This window comes from Cherax quadricarinatus, chromosome 72 (assembly GCF_038502225.1).
Source record: "Cherax quadricarinatus isolate ZL_2023a chromosome 72, ASM3850222v1, whole genome shotgun sequence".
In the NCBI taxonomy this organism is placed as follows: Eukaryota; Metazoa; Arthropoda; class Malacostraca; order Decapoda; family Parastacidae; genus Cherax; species Cherax quadricarinatus.
The window spans coordinates 178,964-196,060 of record NC_091363.1 but is presented as its reverse complement, the minus strand read 5'-3'; the positions used below and the strand labels follow the sequence as shown (position 1 = coordinate 196,060).

The window sequence follows — 17,097 nt, the reverse complement described above, 5'->3', positions numbered from 1 at the left end:
TTAACACTGTACTCGGTATTAGAATGTTGAGAAACGAACCAGACACTGTCACAGTGAATCTTACCAAGTGTCTAGAGGTAAATACACACAGATCTAAATGGATTGTGAAAACGTGCAATTGCATTAAGTTTTATAACCTACATGAACTGTATCACTGTAGGAAACAAGAGCATTTCACCCCTCCATGGAAGATGTGTTCATTTAATATCACATACCTACAAGTCCCTCCCAAGAAGCTCATTGCTAGTAATCCCTTCCTTAAATCTCTTGTTAGAGCAACTGCTCAAGAAGAAATTTCTCACCTAGCTGGTAGTAACAAGTTATCACAAGTTATATACACTGATGGATCTAAACAGGAGTCTTCTGGCAGGGCTGCATCTGCTCTTGTTGCCACCTCCCTAGTTAAGAACGATAATAAATTTGTTGAGTTAGGCATAAGAATTAACAACTGGGCGTCTACACTGCAAACTGAATTGTTTGCAATCCTAATGGCGCTAAAGCTAACCTATGACACTGAGCTTGACTCTATCATCATTACTGATTCTATGTCATCATTGAAGGCTCTTGACTCATATAATGACTCCAACAACATGCTCATTGGGGAAGCCAGGTATAGATACTCAAAAATTAGGGACAAAGGAATTAATGTACAATTGCTATGGATCCCATCACACATTTGATTACTCCTTCATGATAAAGTTGATATGTTAGCCAAGAAGAGCATCGAGAAGGAGAATGTAGAATATAACTTTGGTATAACTGTGTCTAGCATTAGGAATAATATTAGGAGAGAAGTAAATAATGAAAATGATTGTTATAGGAATGCAGTTAGAAGCCTGAGTAGATCTATAACCCACTATGATAACATGAACGTAGATAAGTATGTTTATGGAGCAACTTGCAATGTGAACAGACTGACTGATGTTGTAGTGGCCAGGCTTAGGCTTGGTTACAAGTACTTCTGGCAGTTTGGGAGACACACAGATGATGATCAAACTAAATGTAAATTATGTGATCAGGCATATGGTCACTCTCTTGAACACTATGTGCTTAATTGTCCACTTATTGAGGAATACAGAGACAGACAGTATAATAACCTATGTGACATGTCAAGATATCTTATTAATGAAAATAAGATACCAGATATACTAAGCAAATTTCCTAAATTTGCTTGTAACAGATAAGTGAACTATAGATATGTAGATATAAATCCATATGTATTCCTGTTAACCCTTTGGGGCCTAGTTCCTAGGCCTTTTGTGTATCCATATGCTCTCGCGCTACCGTCCACAGGATGGATATGGGGTGCACAATAAACTAGCCACTTCGGTGGCAAAATCTAAAAAATCTCTGTCATTGTGTTAAAAACAATGAGTGTATATTTGAACAATGCACCTTACATTGGTCTCACAGGCCACATAAGTTAGTTGGAAAAGAAAAATATTGAAAAATGCAAGAAACTTTTAAATTAGAGTAAATAAAGAATACCGGGTCGGTGGCAGTCACCGCTGTTGCCGTACACACGTCACTTTCTGCAAACTTTGCGGCTCTATATCTCGGTAAGTACTGATGGCAAAAAAAATTTTTTAGGCTTAAAACACTCAGAAAAATATTCCTAACATTTTCATAAGAAAAAATAATTTTTTTTTTTTCGAATACTTTGCGACACAGAATGACAGTTTCAGAAAGGGGCCTGCGACAGTCAAAGGGTTAATTGTATTTCCAGTATTCCTAATGGGAAATATAGGTCGACTTTCAAACATTTCAACTTTAGAACTAGCTCCTGGAACTGATTAAGTTCGAAACTTGAGGGTCCACTGTATACCGACTTAGCTGACTTATTATACAGAAGGCCCCTTGTTATGCAAAGCATTTTGGGCAAATTAGGTTAATTTTGTCCCCAGGATGTGACTCAAACCAGTTACCTGGAGTATACCTGCAGAGGGTTTCAGGGGTCAATGCCCCTGTGGCTTGGTCTGAAACCAGGCCTCGTGGTGGATCAGGGTCTGATCAACCAAGCTGTTACTGCTAGCCGCATGCAAACTGACATACAAACCACAGCCCGGCTGGTCAGGTACTGACTTCAGGTGCCTGTCCAGTGTCTTCTTGAAGACAGCCAGGGGTTAACTGATAATCCCCATTATGTATGCTGAGAGGCAGTTGAACGCTCATTTTGATGTTTCTCAGTGTACTCGTGACGCACCTACTTTTCACTGGGGAAATGTTGCATCTCTTGCCGAGTCTTTTACTTTCATAGGGAGTGATTTTTGTGTGCAAGTTTGGTACTAATCCCTCTAGGATATTCCAAGTGTATATTATCATATATCTCTCTCGCTTGCATTTCAGGGAATACAAATCAAGGGCCTTTAACCATTCCCAGTAATTTAGGTGCCTTATTGTACTTGTGTGTCATGAAAGTTCTTTGTACACTCTACAGGTCAACAATATTGCCTGCCTTGAAGGGGGCAGTTAGTGTACAGCAGTATTTCAGCCTAGAGAGAACAAACGATTTGAAGAGAATCATCATGGGCTTGCTGTCCCTAGTTTTGAAGGTTCTCATTATGCATCCTATAATTTTTCTAGCAGATGCAGTAAATACATTGTTGTGGTCTTTGAAGGCGAGATCCTGACATTATCACTTCCAGATCTTCACACTGCTTTTTCACTCTATTGTATGGTTAGAATTTGTCATATACCCTGATACAATTTTAATTTCCTCATGTTTTCCATATCTGAGTTGAAATTTCCCTTCATTGAACTTCGTATTGTTTTGAGTGGCCTATTTGAAGATTTGGCTGATGTGTGCTTGAAGTCTTGCGGTGTCTTCGATGGAGGTCACTGTCATGGCAACCCGGGTGTCATCCACAAAGGAGCACACGGAGCTATGGCTTACATCTCTATGTCAGATATGAGGATGAGGAATAGAATTGGAGCAAGTACTGTGCCTTGTGGAACAGAGCTTTCACTGTAGCTCCCTCAGACTTTACTCTGTTTACTATTACTCTATATGTTCTATTTGTCAGGAAGTTATAGATCCATCTACCAACTTTTCCTGTTATTCCTTTATCATGCATTTTGTGCACTATTACACCATGGTCACACTTGTTGAAAGCTTTTGCAAAGTCTGTGTATACTACGTCTGTATTTCGTTTATCCTCTACAGCATCCAGGAACTTGTCATAGTGGTCCAGTGGCTGGGACAGGCAGGAGCGACCTGGTCTAAACCCGTGTTGTCTACACCATCACTCACTTCTCAATATAGACAAAACCTACTTCATGCTGTTTGGAAACAGCCTTAAATATCCAGCTAAACATCTCGATATATGGTTCCCCTGTTACAAGACACACCGAGGGCAAATTTCTAGGTTTTCATCTTGACTGTGTAATCTTAAATTTCAGGGCCACATCCAGCATATATCCAAAAAAGTTTCCAAATCAGTAGGCATCCTTTCCAAGATATGGTACTATGTACCCCAAAGAGCACTCCTTACACTATACCACTCTCTAATCTACCCTTACCTCACCTACGTAATTTGTGCTTGGGGACTGACCACGGCCAATGACCGTACACTTACAGTAACCCAACAAAAAGCTGCTGTGCAGATGATCAACTCCTACACCTGACAACACACCCTACAGCTCTTCAAGAGCTTGAACTTACTTGATATAGAAAATATACACTAATATTATTGTGCCTACTATATATAAAGAACTTTAAACCCCAATATAAACCCTCTTCTCAAACTTCTCCTTGATAGCTATAACAGAATGCCCATATCTGGACAACTCATGGCACAAAACAATCTTTGACATCCCTTGTGTACATCTCATGTTATGCAAAAATGAAGTGCTCCGTACTTTTCTCCAACTATCAGAGCTACCAATGCTCCTATGATGACCTAGTTACAAGCAAACCTACACTACCCAACGTAGCACCCAGAATGACCAAAGATTACCAACAGTGAAACCTACAAATCGAAAATAATAGAGATCAAAGGAAGACTGCCCACAAACCGAAAGCAACACCCCGCTGCCAGCCGAACAACGTAACCCTAAGCTTTGTATAACTACAACTTCTTCTTAACTACAACAATTCCTGTAGTATTATGAGGCGCAATCTAAGAGGAAACAGCACCAAGGCCAGCAAGAAAACACCGAAAAATCAACTATTCAACAAGTGTAGCCAGGAGGACGCCGGCCCAGCAACCCTCCCACTCACCACCGCTCAAGGCGACACCACAACAATAACAACAAACATGGCTGCCACCAGCCCATCCTCCCCTCTCTTCCCCGGATTCAACCTACCAAGTAGTCTCTCAGGTATGACCAACGATCCAGATACCCTAAAAACATGCATCTCCAACTTAGTTATTGAAAATATGAATCTTCGAGAGACGCTAACAAAACAAGACACCAGGATGACACAACTCGAGAACAAAATCCTCAGTCTTGAACAAAAGTTGTCAACACCAGGAATCACTAACTGTGACAAGACCATCCAGACAGTCATAGATAGCCATACCCAACAAATAATATCTCTTAATACAAAGGTTGAAGAAGCAGTAAAAGAATGGAAGAACAACTTAGATAACCAGTTCAGTGACTACTTTGCTCTCCAAGAAGATAAAACTGAACAAGATAAACTATCGGACGCAGTAATAGTTAACAGTCCACTTTTTCCCAGTGATATGAACCAAACAAACAGTAAAGAAATTACTCTGCAGATCATAAAGGACCAAACAAGTGTTATTGTACCCGAGTCAGAAATAAAAGAAGCCAGGTTACTAGGATCCCATGGTAGAAAAAGTGTTATGCTTAGATTCCACTCACATGACAGGAAAAAAGACTTAATTATTGCATCTATTAAAGTAAAACAAGAGGTATACATAAACGAGTGTCTTACCAAAAAACGTCAGAACCTCCTGTATAGAGTCAGAAAACTTAAGCGGGAGAATAATTACACAATACACCAATGCTTCACACGAGATGGGAAAATTCTTGTTAGGAAAACAAATGTAGGTCAACTGTACACAATAACGAACGAAAATGATCTATCACGATTTCTCAGGGATACTAATCTTACAGAGAATAACTAAACAATGTCCAACCTAAAAGCCTACATAGTGTAGTGTATGTTTTGCTCCATTATTGTTCAAATTTCATTGTACAGTCTCTTAGTAATTAAATAATCAACTACCTCATTTTGTGATTTTACTAGTAAGCATAAGTCACCTTATGTAATTTTCTTATTTACTATTGTTTGCTTAAACATTAGCTGAATTGATACTTTCTCTGTCCATATTACTACCTCATATTTTTTTAAATACTATCAATTGATATTACTTACTAAAATTAATAATTATCATTTTTACTATAATTTCAATTTACTCTTAACATTTTTGACATTTAATAACCATTACTTGTCTAATTACCTTTACCTGTTTTATACCACATTTACTATCTTAGAGTACTCTTAATTACCTTGTACTGCCATATAACCTCTAGTATAACTACCAGTGCAATATTGAATGAAATAAACAATACTTTTTCACTTTTTTGTAATCATTATTACTTACTAAAATTTTATTAAACACCATATTTACTACCAGTCAATTTTACTTTTGTACATTAAACATTATTTTATACTTCCCATAACATTTTGTTGCCAAATTTTCAAGTTTGTATATTCAACTCCAACCTTTATATTATCCTTTGTACCTGTGTACCTGTCTACCATCTTACTATCATATTATAACCAAGACATTACCTTTGTTATTTTTTACTATTATTCTTTTGGTACTTTAATTGTGAATTATATTTTGTCAATTTAAATCTAGTTATACTCCTGATCTTGTCAACAACCTATACCAGACTCTAGTGCAATTGCAAGTACCATTTCAATTTGTATTTTTATATTAGAAGTTTATATTATAATTCCTACTTTAAGATTGTTTTCATATCTTAGTGACTATATTGTGTGTGCAATAAGTGTATATTTCAATTATATTATTGTTCAAGGCCCTTAACTATCTTTTGCTAACTAGTACCAACTACCTCATATATTTTTTTTTTCTACTTTTTTTATTCTTTTGCTACCTTAACTTGTATATTTTATCTTGTCAATTTAAATCTAGTTATACTCTAATTCTTGTAAACAACTTGTATAATACCTTAGTGCAATTACAATTGAGAGTCTTGTGCCTTTTTTATATTATTAGATTAAACTCAGTTGTACTATAGTCAATACCAAATTCATTATATTAGACCATATTGCAATTACTAGTGAGAGACTGGTGCTATCTTTAATTTGTATTTTTATATTATTAGATTAAATCTAGTTGTACTATAGCTCATTCTAGCTCAAAACATAGACTCCACAAAAGTCATTACATTAGACCTTAGTGCAATTATTTGATTACCACTTTATTGTTCACCACAACTTATATTAGTCCCTTTTATATTGTTTTCCCTAACTCTAACTTTAAAGATTTACCTTTAAAGTACTACCTACTATCATATTCCCAAGCTCCATTATTTGATCACTTTATTTGTTCACCACAAATTATTTCAGTCCCTTTTATATTGTCTCCTTTATTTTAGCTTTAAAAAACTACCTTAGCTCATTATTTTTACATTTGTTAAATAATTCAGGTGCTATTTTTTTTTAGCTTTAGAATATTTACTTTGTTTTATACTTAATTCTAACTATAGATTCACTACAAATCTTATGATTACAAGCTTTGATCCTGATACCAACCTCTTATTTAATGACTTAAATGATTCAAACAGTTACTGTAATTACTACACAGCAGAACAATCAAAGGCACTTCTCAGTGCCAACAACAACATAACTATCTTTAACTACAATATCAGATCTTTAAGCAAGCATTACGATGACCTCCTAGCATTACTAAATTCCTTGCATGCCAATATGTCTATCATTACACTAACTGAAACCTGGCTAAAGCCTGATACTACAGATGTCTATGCCATTCCTGGTTACACAGCCATACACAACTGTAGGCCAGACCAACAAGGGGGTGGCACAGCTATATACTACTCAGACCAACTAGAATGTATCACTAATACTTGCACAAGGGATGAACATGGGGAATATATAATAGCTAAATTCAAATCCAAATACCTACAAAAACCTCTCAGTGATAAATATCTACAGAGGTCCACAATCAAACATTAGCCAATTTAGTCAAAACCTAGGAAGTATGATAACTGGTGCACGCATGAACAAAGATCACTTACTACTCTCAGGTGACTTCAATATAAATCTCCTGCAAGACCAGGACCCACACGTTACTGAATTCACAAACACAATGAGTAACTGCATGTTGCTACCAACAGTAACAAAACCTACAAGAGTTACAGAGACTAGTGTGTCCCTACTTGACCACATCTGGACCAACACCATATCCCCTTTAAAATCAGGCATAATTACAGATAATACCACAGACCACTACCCTACTTTCCTCATAACAACTCTTGGTAAAATACCCCAAGACACTACTAAAGTCACCTTCAGACTTCACAATGAGGCAGCCATTAATAACTTCACAACAGCAGTAACAAACATTGACTGGCACACTGAGCTAGAAATCTATACAGATATTGATGAATGTTTTAATAATTTTCTAAAAAAGACCCAATACCTCTATAACAAGCACTGGCCTAAAAAAACTAAACAGATGACAGCTAAGAGACTGAACAGTCCCTGGCTAACACCCAGCATTCTCAAATCCATAAATACAAAACACCGATATGAAAAACAGTACAGAATGGGTCACATAACCAGAGACCAAACAAAACGTTACTCGTCAATCCTAACCAGCCTGATAAGAAGGGCAAAAAAACTGTATTATGAGAACAGATTATCCAACTTACGAGGTGATATAAAAAATGACCTGGAAGACCCTATCAGAAATTCTGGGAACAAAAAAGATATCACGAAATATCGAAATAAAATTAGCAAAATCAGATGAACCCCAACTCCCACCAACAGAAACAGCAAACAGACTCAATGATTTCTTCTCCACTATAGGACAAAACCTTGCCAATAAAATCCCAAGCTCAGATACCCCACCAAGTGACTACCTCACTGGCAACTACCCGAACACACTGTTCCTAGCTCCGACTAACCCATACGAAGTCTCCCTTATTATCAACGCACTAAAAAACAAGGCAGGAGATTTAAATACCTTACCACCCTTTATATACAAAAAAGTGTCACAACAACACTCTTTAACAAATCCATTGAATCCTCCACCTTCCCTACAGCTCTCAAAATAGCAAGGGTCACCCTGATCCATAAAGGAGGAGACCAAACAGAGTTGAATAACTATAGGCCAATATCCAATTTACACCCTCTCTCAAAAATCTTCGAAAAATTAATTCATAAACGAATCTACTCCTACCTCATCTCCCAAAAACATTCTCAACCCCTGCCAATTTGGATTCAGGCCTAATAAAAATACTAATGATGCTATTATACACATGCTAGAACATATATACACTGCAATAGAGAAAAAAGAAGTCCCACTGGGGATCTTCATTGACTTACGTAAAGCTTTTGATACAGTTGACCATGACTTGCTCCACGTAAAATTGTCACACTATGGTATTAGAGGGCACTCCCTCAACTACCTCAAGTCATACCTCAGCAACAGAAGCCAATATGTGTACGCAAATGGGGCAAGCTCTTCCGCTCAACCAATTACAGTTGGTGTCCCACAGGGAAGTGTCCTTGGCCCTCTTCTCTTTCTCCTATACATAAATGACCTACCAAATGCTTCGCAATTACTCAAACCCACACTTTTTGCAGATGACACTACATACGTCTTCTCTCACCCGAGCCCAGTCACGCTAGCCAATACTGTAAACACCGAATTACAGAAAATATCTACCTGGATGAGGACTAACAAACTTACACTAAACATTGACAAAACCTACTTCATTCAGTTTGGTAACAGAGCTACAGATGTACCTCTTAACATAACGATAAACAGATCACCTATCACAAAGCTAACAGAGGGAAAATTCTTAGGAATCCACCTTGATAATAGACTCAAATTTCATACACATATACAACAAATTTCTAAGAAAATTTCCAAGACTGTAGGCATACTATCGAAGATACAGTACTATGTTCCACAGTCAGCCCTCCTGGCCCTTTATCACTCTCTTATTTACCCCTATCTCACCTATGGAATTTGTGCATGGGGCTCAACAACAATTAACCATCTCAGACCACTAATTACCCAACAAAAGGCTGCAGTTAGAATGATAACAAATTCTCACTACAGGCAGCACACTCCACCAATATTCAAAACACTCAACCTACTCACCATACAAAACATCCATACTTATTACTGCACCTATTACATACATAGAACACTTAACTCTGATATTAACCCTCCCCTCAAACATCTCCTTGCCAACCTCAACAGAACACATGACCATAACACAAGGCACAGATCACTCTTTGATGTTCCTCGTGTCCATCTCACGCTATGCAAAAACTCAATGCACATAAAAGGCCCTAAAATCTGGAATTCATTACCTGTAAATATAAAAGAAACACTACCTGTTTATAAATTCAAGTCTCTTCTCAAAGATCACTTACTCACTCAAAACCAAATAAATACTGAATAACTGAACCTTATAAATTGTATATCCTATATGTTACTCACAATTATATCACACAAATGTTAAACCTAGGACCCAATCTAACTATTATTTTTTTAAATACACTACCTACCAGAATACTCCATTCGACTGAATGTACAGCAATGCATGCACCCATATGACCTGTCTTTGTAATACTCATTTGTGCTTTATAGTTATCTGTTTACAATAATGTTTTATCACTGATTTCATCATTGCTTAGTTAATCTTAAGTTAATTTTAAGCCAGCCCGTAATGCTATGCATATAAGTGGCTTTGGCATGCTGCTCTTACCTGTATTTTTTTGTACCTCTGTATGTATGCTAAAATTACTAAATAAAAAAAAAATAAAAAGACCCGAAGATCTGGAATTCACTGCCCAAACCAGCAGATGGTCCCATGCCTGCAAATCAATTTAGGGCTATACTTAAAAATCATCTCATCTCCCAAAATTAAGCATACCAACACTATGCTAAATCATCTAATCAGTTTGAAGCAAAATGTGCGTACACACACACACACACACACACACACACACACACACACACACTCTGCATATTTTTGGACTGCAAGAAGGCCTTCGACACAGTTCCTCACAAGAGGTTACTGCAAAAGCTAGAGGATCAGGCACACATAACAGGAAAGGCACTGCAATGGATCAGAGAATACCTGTCAGGGAGGCAACAACGAGTCATGGTACGCGACGAGGTGTCAGAGTGGGCGCCTGTGACAAGCGGGGTTCCACAGGGGTCAGTCCTAGGACCTGTGCTGTTCTTGGTATATGTGAACGACATAACTGAAGGGATAGACTCAGAAGTGTCCTTGTTTGCAGATGATGCGAAGTTAATGAGAAGAATCAAATCGGATGAGGATCAGGCAGAACTACAAAGAGACCTGGACAGGCTACAAGCCTGGTCCAGCAACTGGCTCCTTGAATTTAACCCTGCCAAATGCAAAGTCATGAAGATTGGGGAAGGGCAAAGAAGACCGCAGACACAATATAGTTTAGATGGCCAAAGACTGCAAACCTCACTCAAGGAAAAAGACCTGGGGGTGAGTATAACACTGAGCATATCTCCTGAGGCGCACATCAATCAGATAACTGCTGCAGCATACGGGCGCCTGGCAAACCTACGGATAGCGTTCCGATACCTCAGTAAGGATTCGTTTAAGACTCTGTATACCATTTATGTCAGGCCCATACTGGAGTATGCAGCACCAGTTTGGAATCCACACCTAGTCAAGCACATCAAGAAATTAGAGAAAGTGCAAAGGTTTGCAACAAGACTAGTCCCAGAGCTACGGGGATTGTCCTACGAAGAAAGGTTGAGGGAAATCGGCCTGACAACACTGGAGGACAGGAGGGTCAGGGGAGACATGATAACGACATATAAAATACTGCGCGGAATAGACAAGGTGGACAAAGACGGGATGTTCCAGAGAAGGGACACAGACACAAGAGGTCACAATTGGAAGTTGAAGACTCAGATGAATCAAAGGGATGTTAGGAAGTATTTCTTCAGTCATAGAGTAGTCAGGCCGTGGAATAGCCTAGAAAGTGACGTAGTGGAGGCGGGAACCATACATAGTTTTAAGGCGAGGTATGATAGAGCTCATGGGGCAGGGAGAGAGAGGACCTAGTAGCAATCAGCGAAGAGGTGGGGCCAGGAGCTGTGACTCGACCCCTGCAACCACAAATAGGTGAGTACAAATAGGTGAGTACACACACACACACACACCAAAAAAAAAAAAAAAGAATTACAACCTGTAAGCTATTAAAACATTAATTCATACAGGGTGACCATCACTAATCCAGTTCCATCAGTAATCTGGCACTAATTTCGGCTAGCATAATTTAAAATTTCATCATTATACTGACTCAAATTTCATCATTATACTGATTCAGAAATTGTGCAGATGGTTGTAAATCCACAGCAGCAAGCCAGTGGAGGAGAAAGCAGTAATGAAAATGAAGATGTAGGAGACTCTTTAAAGAGTCTCTATTGATAGGTTAATTAAGTGTATTCTAACCTAACCACTCTGTAATCTGGCAGACTCGCTAATCCGGCACACTACAGGTCCCAATGATGCCAGATTAGTGATGGCCGATCTGTACTTAATACTACTGTACTGTTGTATCATTGTAAATTGTACTACCTGTAATACTGTTATTTGTTATGTCCTACATCACAAGTATAAATGTCATAATTCTAAAACTTTTTGTTACCTCATTTACATTTACAGAACCATAAATTCTAATATTAACCCTAAACTAAAACATTTTCTTGATAGTTGCAACAGGACCCACAGACACAAAAATCTCTATGACATTCCTCGTGTCTGGCTAAACCTCTACAAAAATTTGATGTTCATAAAAGGGCCTAAAATCTGGAACTCCCTGCCTGAAAAACTCTAGAACTGCAGACTCAACCACCACTTTCAAAACTACTGTTAAAAAACATCTTATCTCCTTAACACACTCCATCATCAGCTAACCAAATGAAAACCATCTAATTTTCTTTTTTCGTATCATGAACACATCCAAAACAATACAGTCTTACTCTCGTTATTTGCAATTCCCCCTAATTTACACTTAGTCACCCAAATGACTGTAAACATAAAATTCCTAATATAGATATTGCCTATTAACCCTTTGACTGTTTCCGACATATAAATACGTCTTACGAGCCAATGTTTCTGACGTATTTATACGCACAAATTCTAGCGGCTTCAAATCGCGCGCCAAAGGCCTGGTAGGCCTACACGGGAGAGAATGGGTCTCAGTGGTCGGTGTGCACCCTGTGAAAAAAATCTGGGACCTAGCGGTGCATTGTGGGAACGCCATGTTGTCAGTCCATTTTCACCATGCCTCTCGGTAAGAAGTTCCTCACTCCTCGGCGGATTGGAGGTCTTTTGTTCCCAAGTGATAGCTCTAACAGCGATGAAAATGTCAGTGACAGTGAATTCAAGGGTTTTCAAGTGAGTGTTACCGAAAAAAGTGCCCAGCATAACGTAAATAGTGACGAAAACCCAGATGACCCACAACCTTCGACCTCTGGTGCTGTGCCGGCTTGTTCACATTCACCTTTGCCTGTACCAGGACGAAAGAGGAAACTATTTGGTCGTGTACAACACCCTGATGATAGCAGTGATAGTGATAGTGATAGTGATAGTGATTTCAAGGTCATTGAAAGCAGTTCTAGTGACAGTGAGAGTGAATATTCCCCAGTGAAGCGCCAGTATGTACGACGTAGCATGCGGTCTGGTAGTGTTTCATATGTTGTTCCAAGGGGAAGGAGAAACTCTGGGAGCACATCCCGTGGCCCAACACCACGACCTGATAGTGAAGATGACGATATTGTAACGATGGGTATGAATGGTGACAGTGAGGGAGGAGGCAGTGGTGGTGATAGTGAGGGTGGCACGGCCCATGTGGCACCATCACCGGGCCACGCTACTAGCCACGCGGCTGACTCAGCAGAACAACCAGCCTCACCCTACCCCACACTGCCACAACCTGCACCACCACAACCTGCACAGCCACAACCACGGTACAATATCCAGACCCCACCAGCAGACCGCATCTGGGATTGGCAGGACGGTGACGAGTTTGTTCCCAGTCCCCATGACTTTGATGAAACACAAAGTGGAATAAAGCCATCTTGTCCACTTGGGAACAATGCCAGTGAACTGGACTGCTTTGAGTTATTCTTCGATGAACCCCTGATGGACATCATTGTCAGGGAAACCAACACATACTGTGAATACACCATGGCAAATACAATTCTCTCACCAAAATCACGGCTACACAAGTGGAAGGAGACAACTGTGGCAGAGATGTACCTGTTTTTTGCCACAATAATGCTTATGCCACATGTGTATAAGCACACTGTCACCACATACTGGACAACAGATCGCCTGATTTCAACTCCAGGTTTTAGTGACATTATAGGTGTCAATCGTTTCCTGATACTGTTGCGTATGTTACACTTTTCAGACAAAACCAGGCCTGACAGAAGCGACAGGTTATATAAGATAAGAAATGTGTTTATGTACCTGAAACAAAAGTGCTGCATGTATTTTTATCCCTTCAGGAAGCTTGTTATTGATGAGTCCTTGATTTTATTCAAAGGAAGACTCTCATTCAAGCAATATATACCAAGCAAGAGGAAACGCTTTGGTATAAAGCTATTTGTACTGTGTGATTGCAGAAGTGGTCTTGTTTTAGATATTATTGTGTACACTGGCAGTAATACTTTGAGAGATACCATGAAGTTATTGGGTATCTCTGGTGATGTGGTTCGAACAATGATGGAACCATATCTTGGTAAGGGGCATATGTTATTTACTGATAACTGGTACACAAGCCCCTTACTCAGTGATTTCTTGCGAGTGAACTTGACAGACGTGTGTGGCACAGTGCGTGGTAATCGCAAACATATGCCAAGGTTCGACGCTGGCACTCGCAGAGGTGAGGTGCAAGCCTTTGCTGCCAATGACATCATGGCATTTCGGTGGCATGACAAACGTGATGTCACATTGTTGACATCAGTTCACACAAACGAAATGGTACCCAGTGGCAGGGACAACAGAGAGACCAATGAACCCATTCTAAAGCCTGGAGCTGTCATGGACTACAACCTCAATATGCGCTTAGTGGACAAATGTGACATGCAGATTGGGTTTGCAGACTGTGTACGCAAGAGTTATAAGTGGTATATAAAACTTTTTTTCCATCTTGTTGATATCTCTATGCTAAATGCTTATAACATATACAAGTTGAAGACCAACAAAACACCAAAATATGGTGAATTTTGCCTGTCAGTAATCAGACAAATAATTGCAAAGTACAAAGGAGCAACTCCTGCAATAGACCAGCGCCCACAGACGTCATCTCGTTTGAGGCCTGGTGATCACTACCCCATACAACTGCCTCCTACTACTGCCAAGAAAAATGCTCAGAAGAGGTGTTATGTATGTATGCATACCACAAAACGCCCACAAACACGCAGAGAGACTCGTTTTATGTGTGAGGAGTGTGAAGTGCCCCTCTGCATATACCCATGTTTCAAAGAGTTCCACAAGCTGCAGCAGTTCTAGGAACGTGGTTAGTGACTGTACATATGTATATATATTATGGAACACTAGTAATAAACATTGTTTTGTATTGTTTGTTTGTGTAAACAAAGTGTATACACAAACTAATAGTGATAAAGTTTGTTCTGTTATTGTGTTGTAAATAATGAGTGTATATTTGAACAATGCACCTTACATTGGTCTCACAGGCCACATAAGTTACCTGGAAAAGAAAAATATTGAAAAATGCAAGAAACCTTTGAATTAGAGTAAATAAAAGAATACCGGGTGGGCGGCAGTCGCCGCTGTTGCCGTACGCACGTCAATTTCTGCAAACTTTGCGGCTCTATATCTCGGTAAGTACTGATGGCAAAAATTTTTTTTTTAGGCTTAAAACACTAGTAAAAAATATTCCTAACATTTTCATAAGAAAAAATAATTTTTTTTTTTTTCGAATATTTGGCGACATAGAATGACAGTTTCAGAGAGGGGCCTGAAACAGTCAAAGGGTTAAATCTTAAGTTAGTTCTAAGTTTGCCTAAGATACTCTTCCAATATATGAGCTTCAGTAGAAACAGTGGATCATGTCAAGACAAATCCAATCCCATTACTGAATTTACCATCTGTAATATTGTTATATGTTTTGTACTACCTCACTGTTATAAATCTAATTAGGTATGTATCTAATCATGTATGTTAAAATGTACTGCTCCATAACCTATATCAATATAGAGTAAGAATTAGTATTAGTCTGCCCAAAATGTATAGGCATGCTAGTGGCCTTCTTTGTAATTAATATTTTATAACATGTAAACCACACATTGTAGGCTTTACAAGGAAATAAACATTTTCATTTTCATAGAATATATCCAGTTGAGTACTGTTCTGTACTCAACCATAAATCAAACTTGGGTTCTTCTGTGTGCAAATCAAACACTATGAAACTGAGCTACAAGCCACATCAACACTGCCATTTAAAATCTTCCCCTTGATGGCTACAACAGAACACACAGGCACAACACAAGGTACAAAACTCTCTTCAACATCCTTCGTGTCCACCTCACCCTGTTCAAAAATGCAATGCATATAAAGGGCCCCAAGATCTGGAACTCACTATCCAAGCCAGCAAAATGTCCTTTGTCTGCCAATCAATTTAGGACTAGAGTTAAAAATCACTTCACCTCCCAAACAAAACCAACTCCTCCAACTACTTCGGTGTCTTCACCATCTCTTATATAATCTTTCTTAGACTGAAATCATAGAACCAGTTACACTACTCAAGAAATCCTAATTAACCTATGATCACTAAATCAGTTTAAAGTATTAATACACACCTAAAATTATACTGTTGTAAATTGTACAAACTGTAATTTTTTTTTTGATACTTCTCTACTATAAATTTTTCTAATTATAATTTTTTACTAGCTCTATTTTGTAATAATACACAATTAAAATTTACCACCCTATAACCTGTGTCTAGTTTTAAGTAGATTATAAGTATTAGGATTAGTCTGCCTGAAATGCTTATAACTGATAGTAGCTTTCTTTGTGCGTAACAACACTTGATTACATGTAAACTACAGTTTGTATGCTACACAGAGAAATAAAAATTGGAACTGGAATGAAAGACCATTTGCAACACCTGGACATTCCATTTTCTCAAAACCAAAATAAGTGGAAGAACATTACATGTAATAGAGCTTCTATACTTACAATGACTTTAACAAGGGAAGGTGGTACATTAAGCTCTTCTGGGATAATGATAGATCCTAATACCTTCTCTTGCTGTATGTCATACAGTGAGAGCCAGTCTACTGTGAACACTGTCAGATCCCCTGGTAGCTCTAATACTACTGTTTTCTTTCTGTATTTTCCAAGTGGAGTCATACTGGAAAGGAAATAAGAGAAGGACAGAATAATAAGAGTAAATTATACAATAACAAATTCTTAAATTACCTACTGCAAAATCTGTGTACTTTGGGCACCTTTTTAATTGTTAAATAATTAAAGCTGAGGTACTTTCAGGCTTACCTGTCATTGTACATGTTTAAATAATAGGTCACTATTAATTTTTATGTTAAAAGAATATTAGAATTCAATTTTTGCATGGGTTTATGGGCTGCTAAGTTTTAAAAAAGTGGATCAAGAATAAAAGCTTTCCATTCGGAGATTTATATGACCTAAGGAAAACTAGTTGCTGACTCTGGCTCAATATGGCATATGCTGTAGTGGCCCTCTGAACCTCAACAAGTGAGTGACCCACAGATGTCAGATGACTAAATATAAACAGATGGCAAAACAGGGAATTTTAGGTAGGATACAGCTTCATCTGATGAAGTGTACGAG

General features: G+C 38.4%; 1 protein-coding gene across 1 annotated transcript in view; it reads right to left on the bottom strand.

The window, feature by feature from the left end:
• Window positions 1–17,097, bottom strand: part of knk (protein Skeletor knk) — a 176,331-nt gene that overhangs the window by 86,154 nt on the left and 73,080 nt on the right. The window contains exon 7 of the mRNA XM_070100241.1: window positions 16,465–16,639. Within this exon, the coding sequence (XP_069956342.1) occupies window positions 16,465–16,639 (175 nt within the window). The remainder of the gene's footprint in view (window positions 1–16,464; window positions 16,640–17,097) is intronic.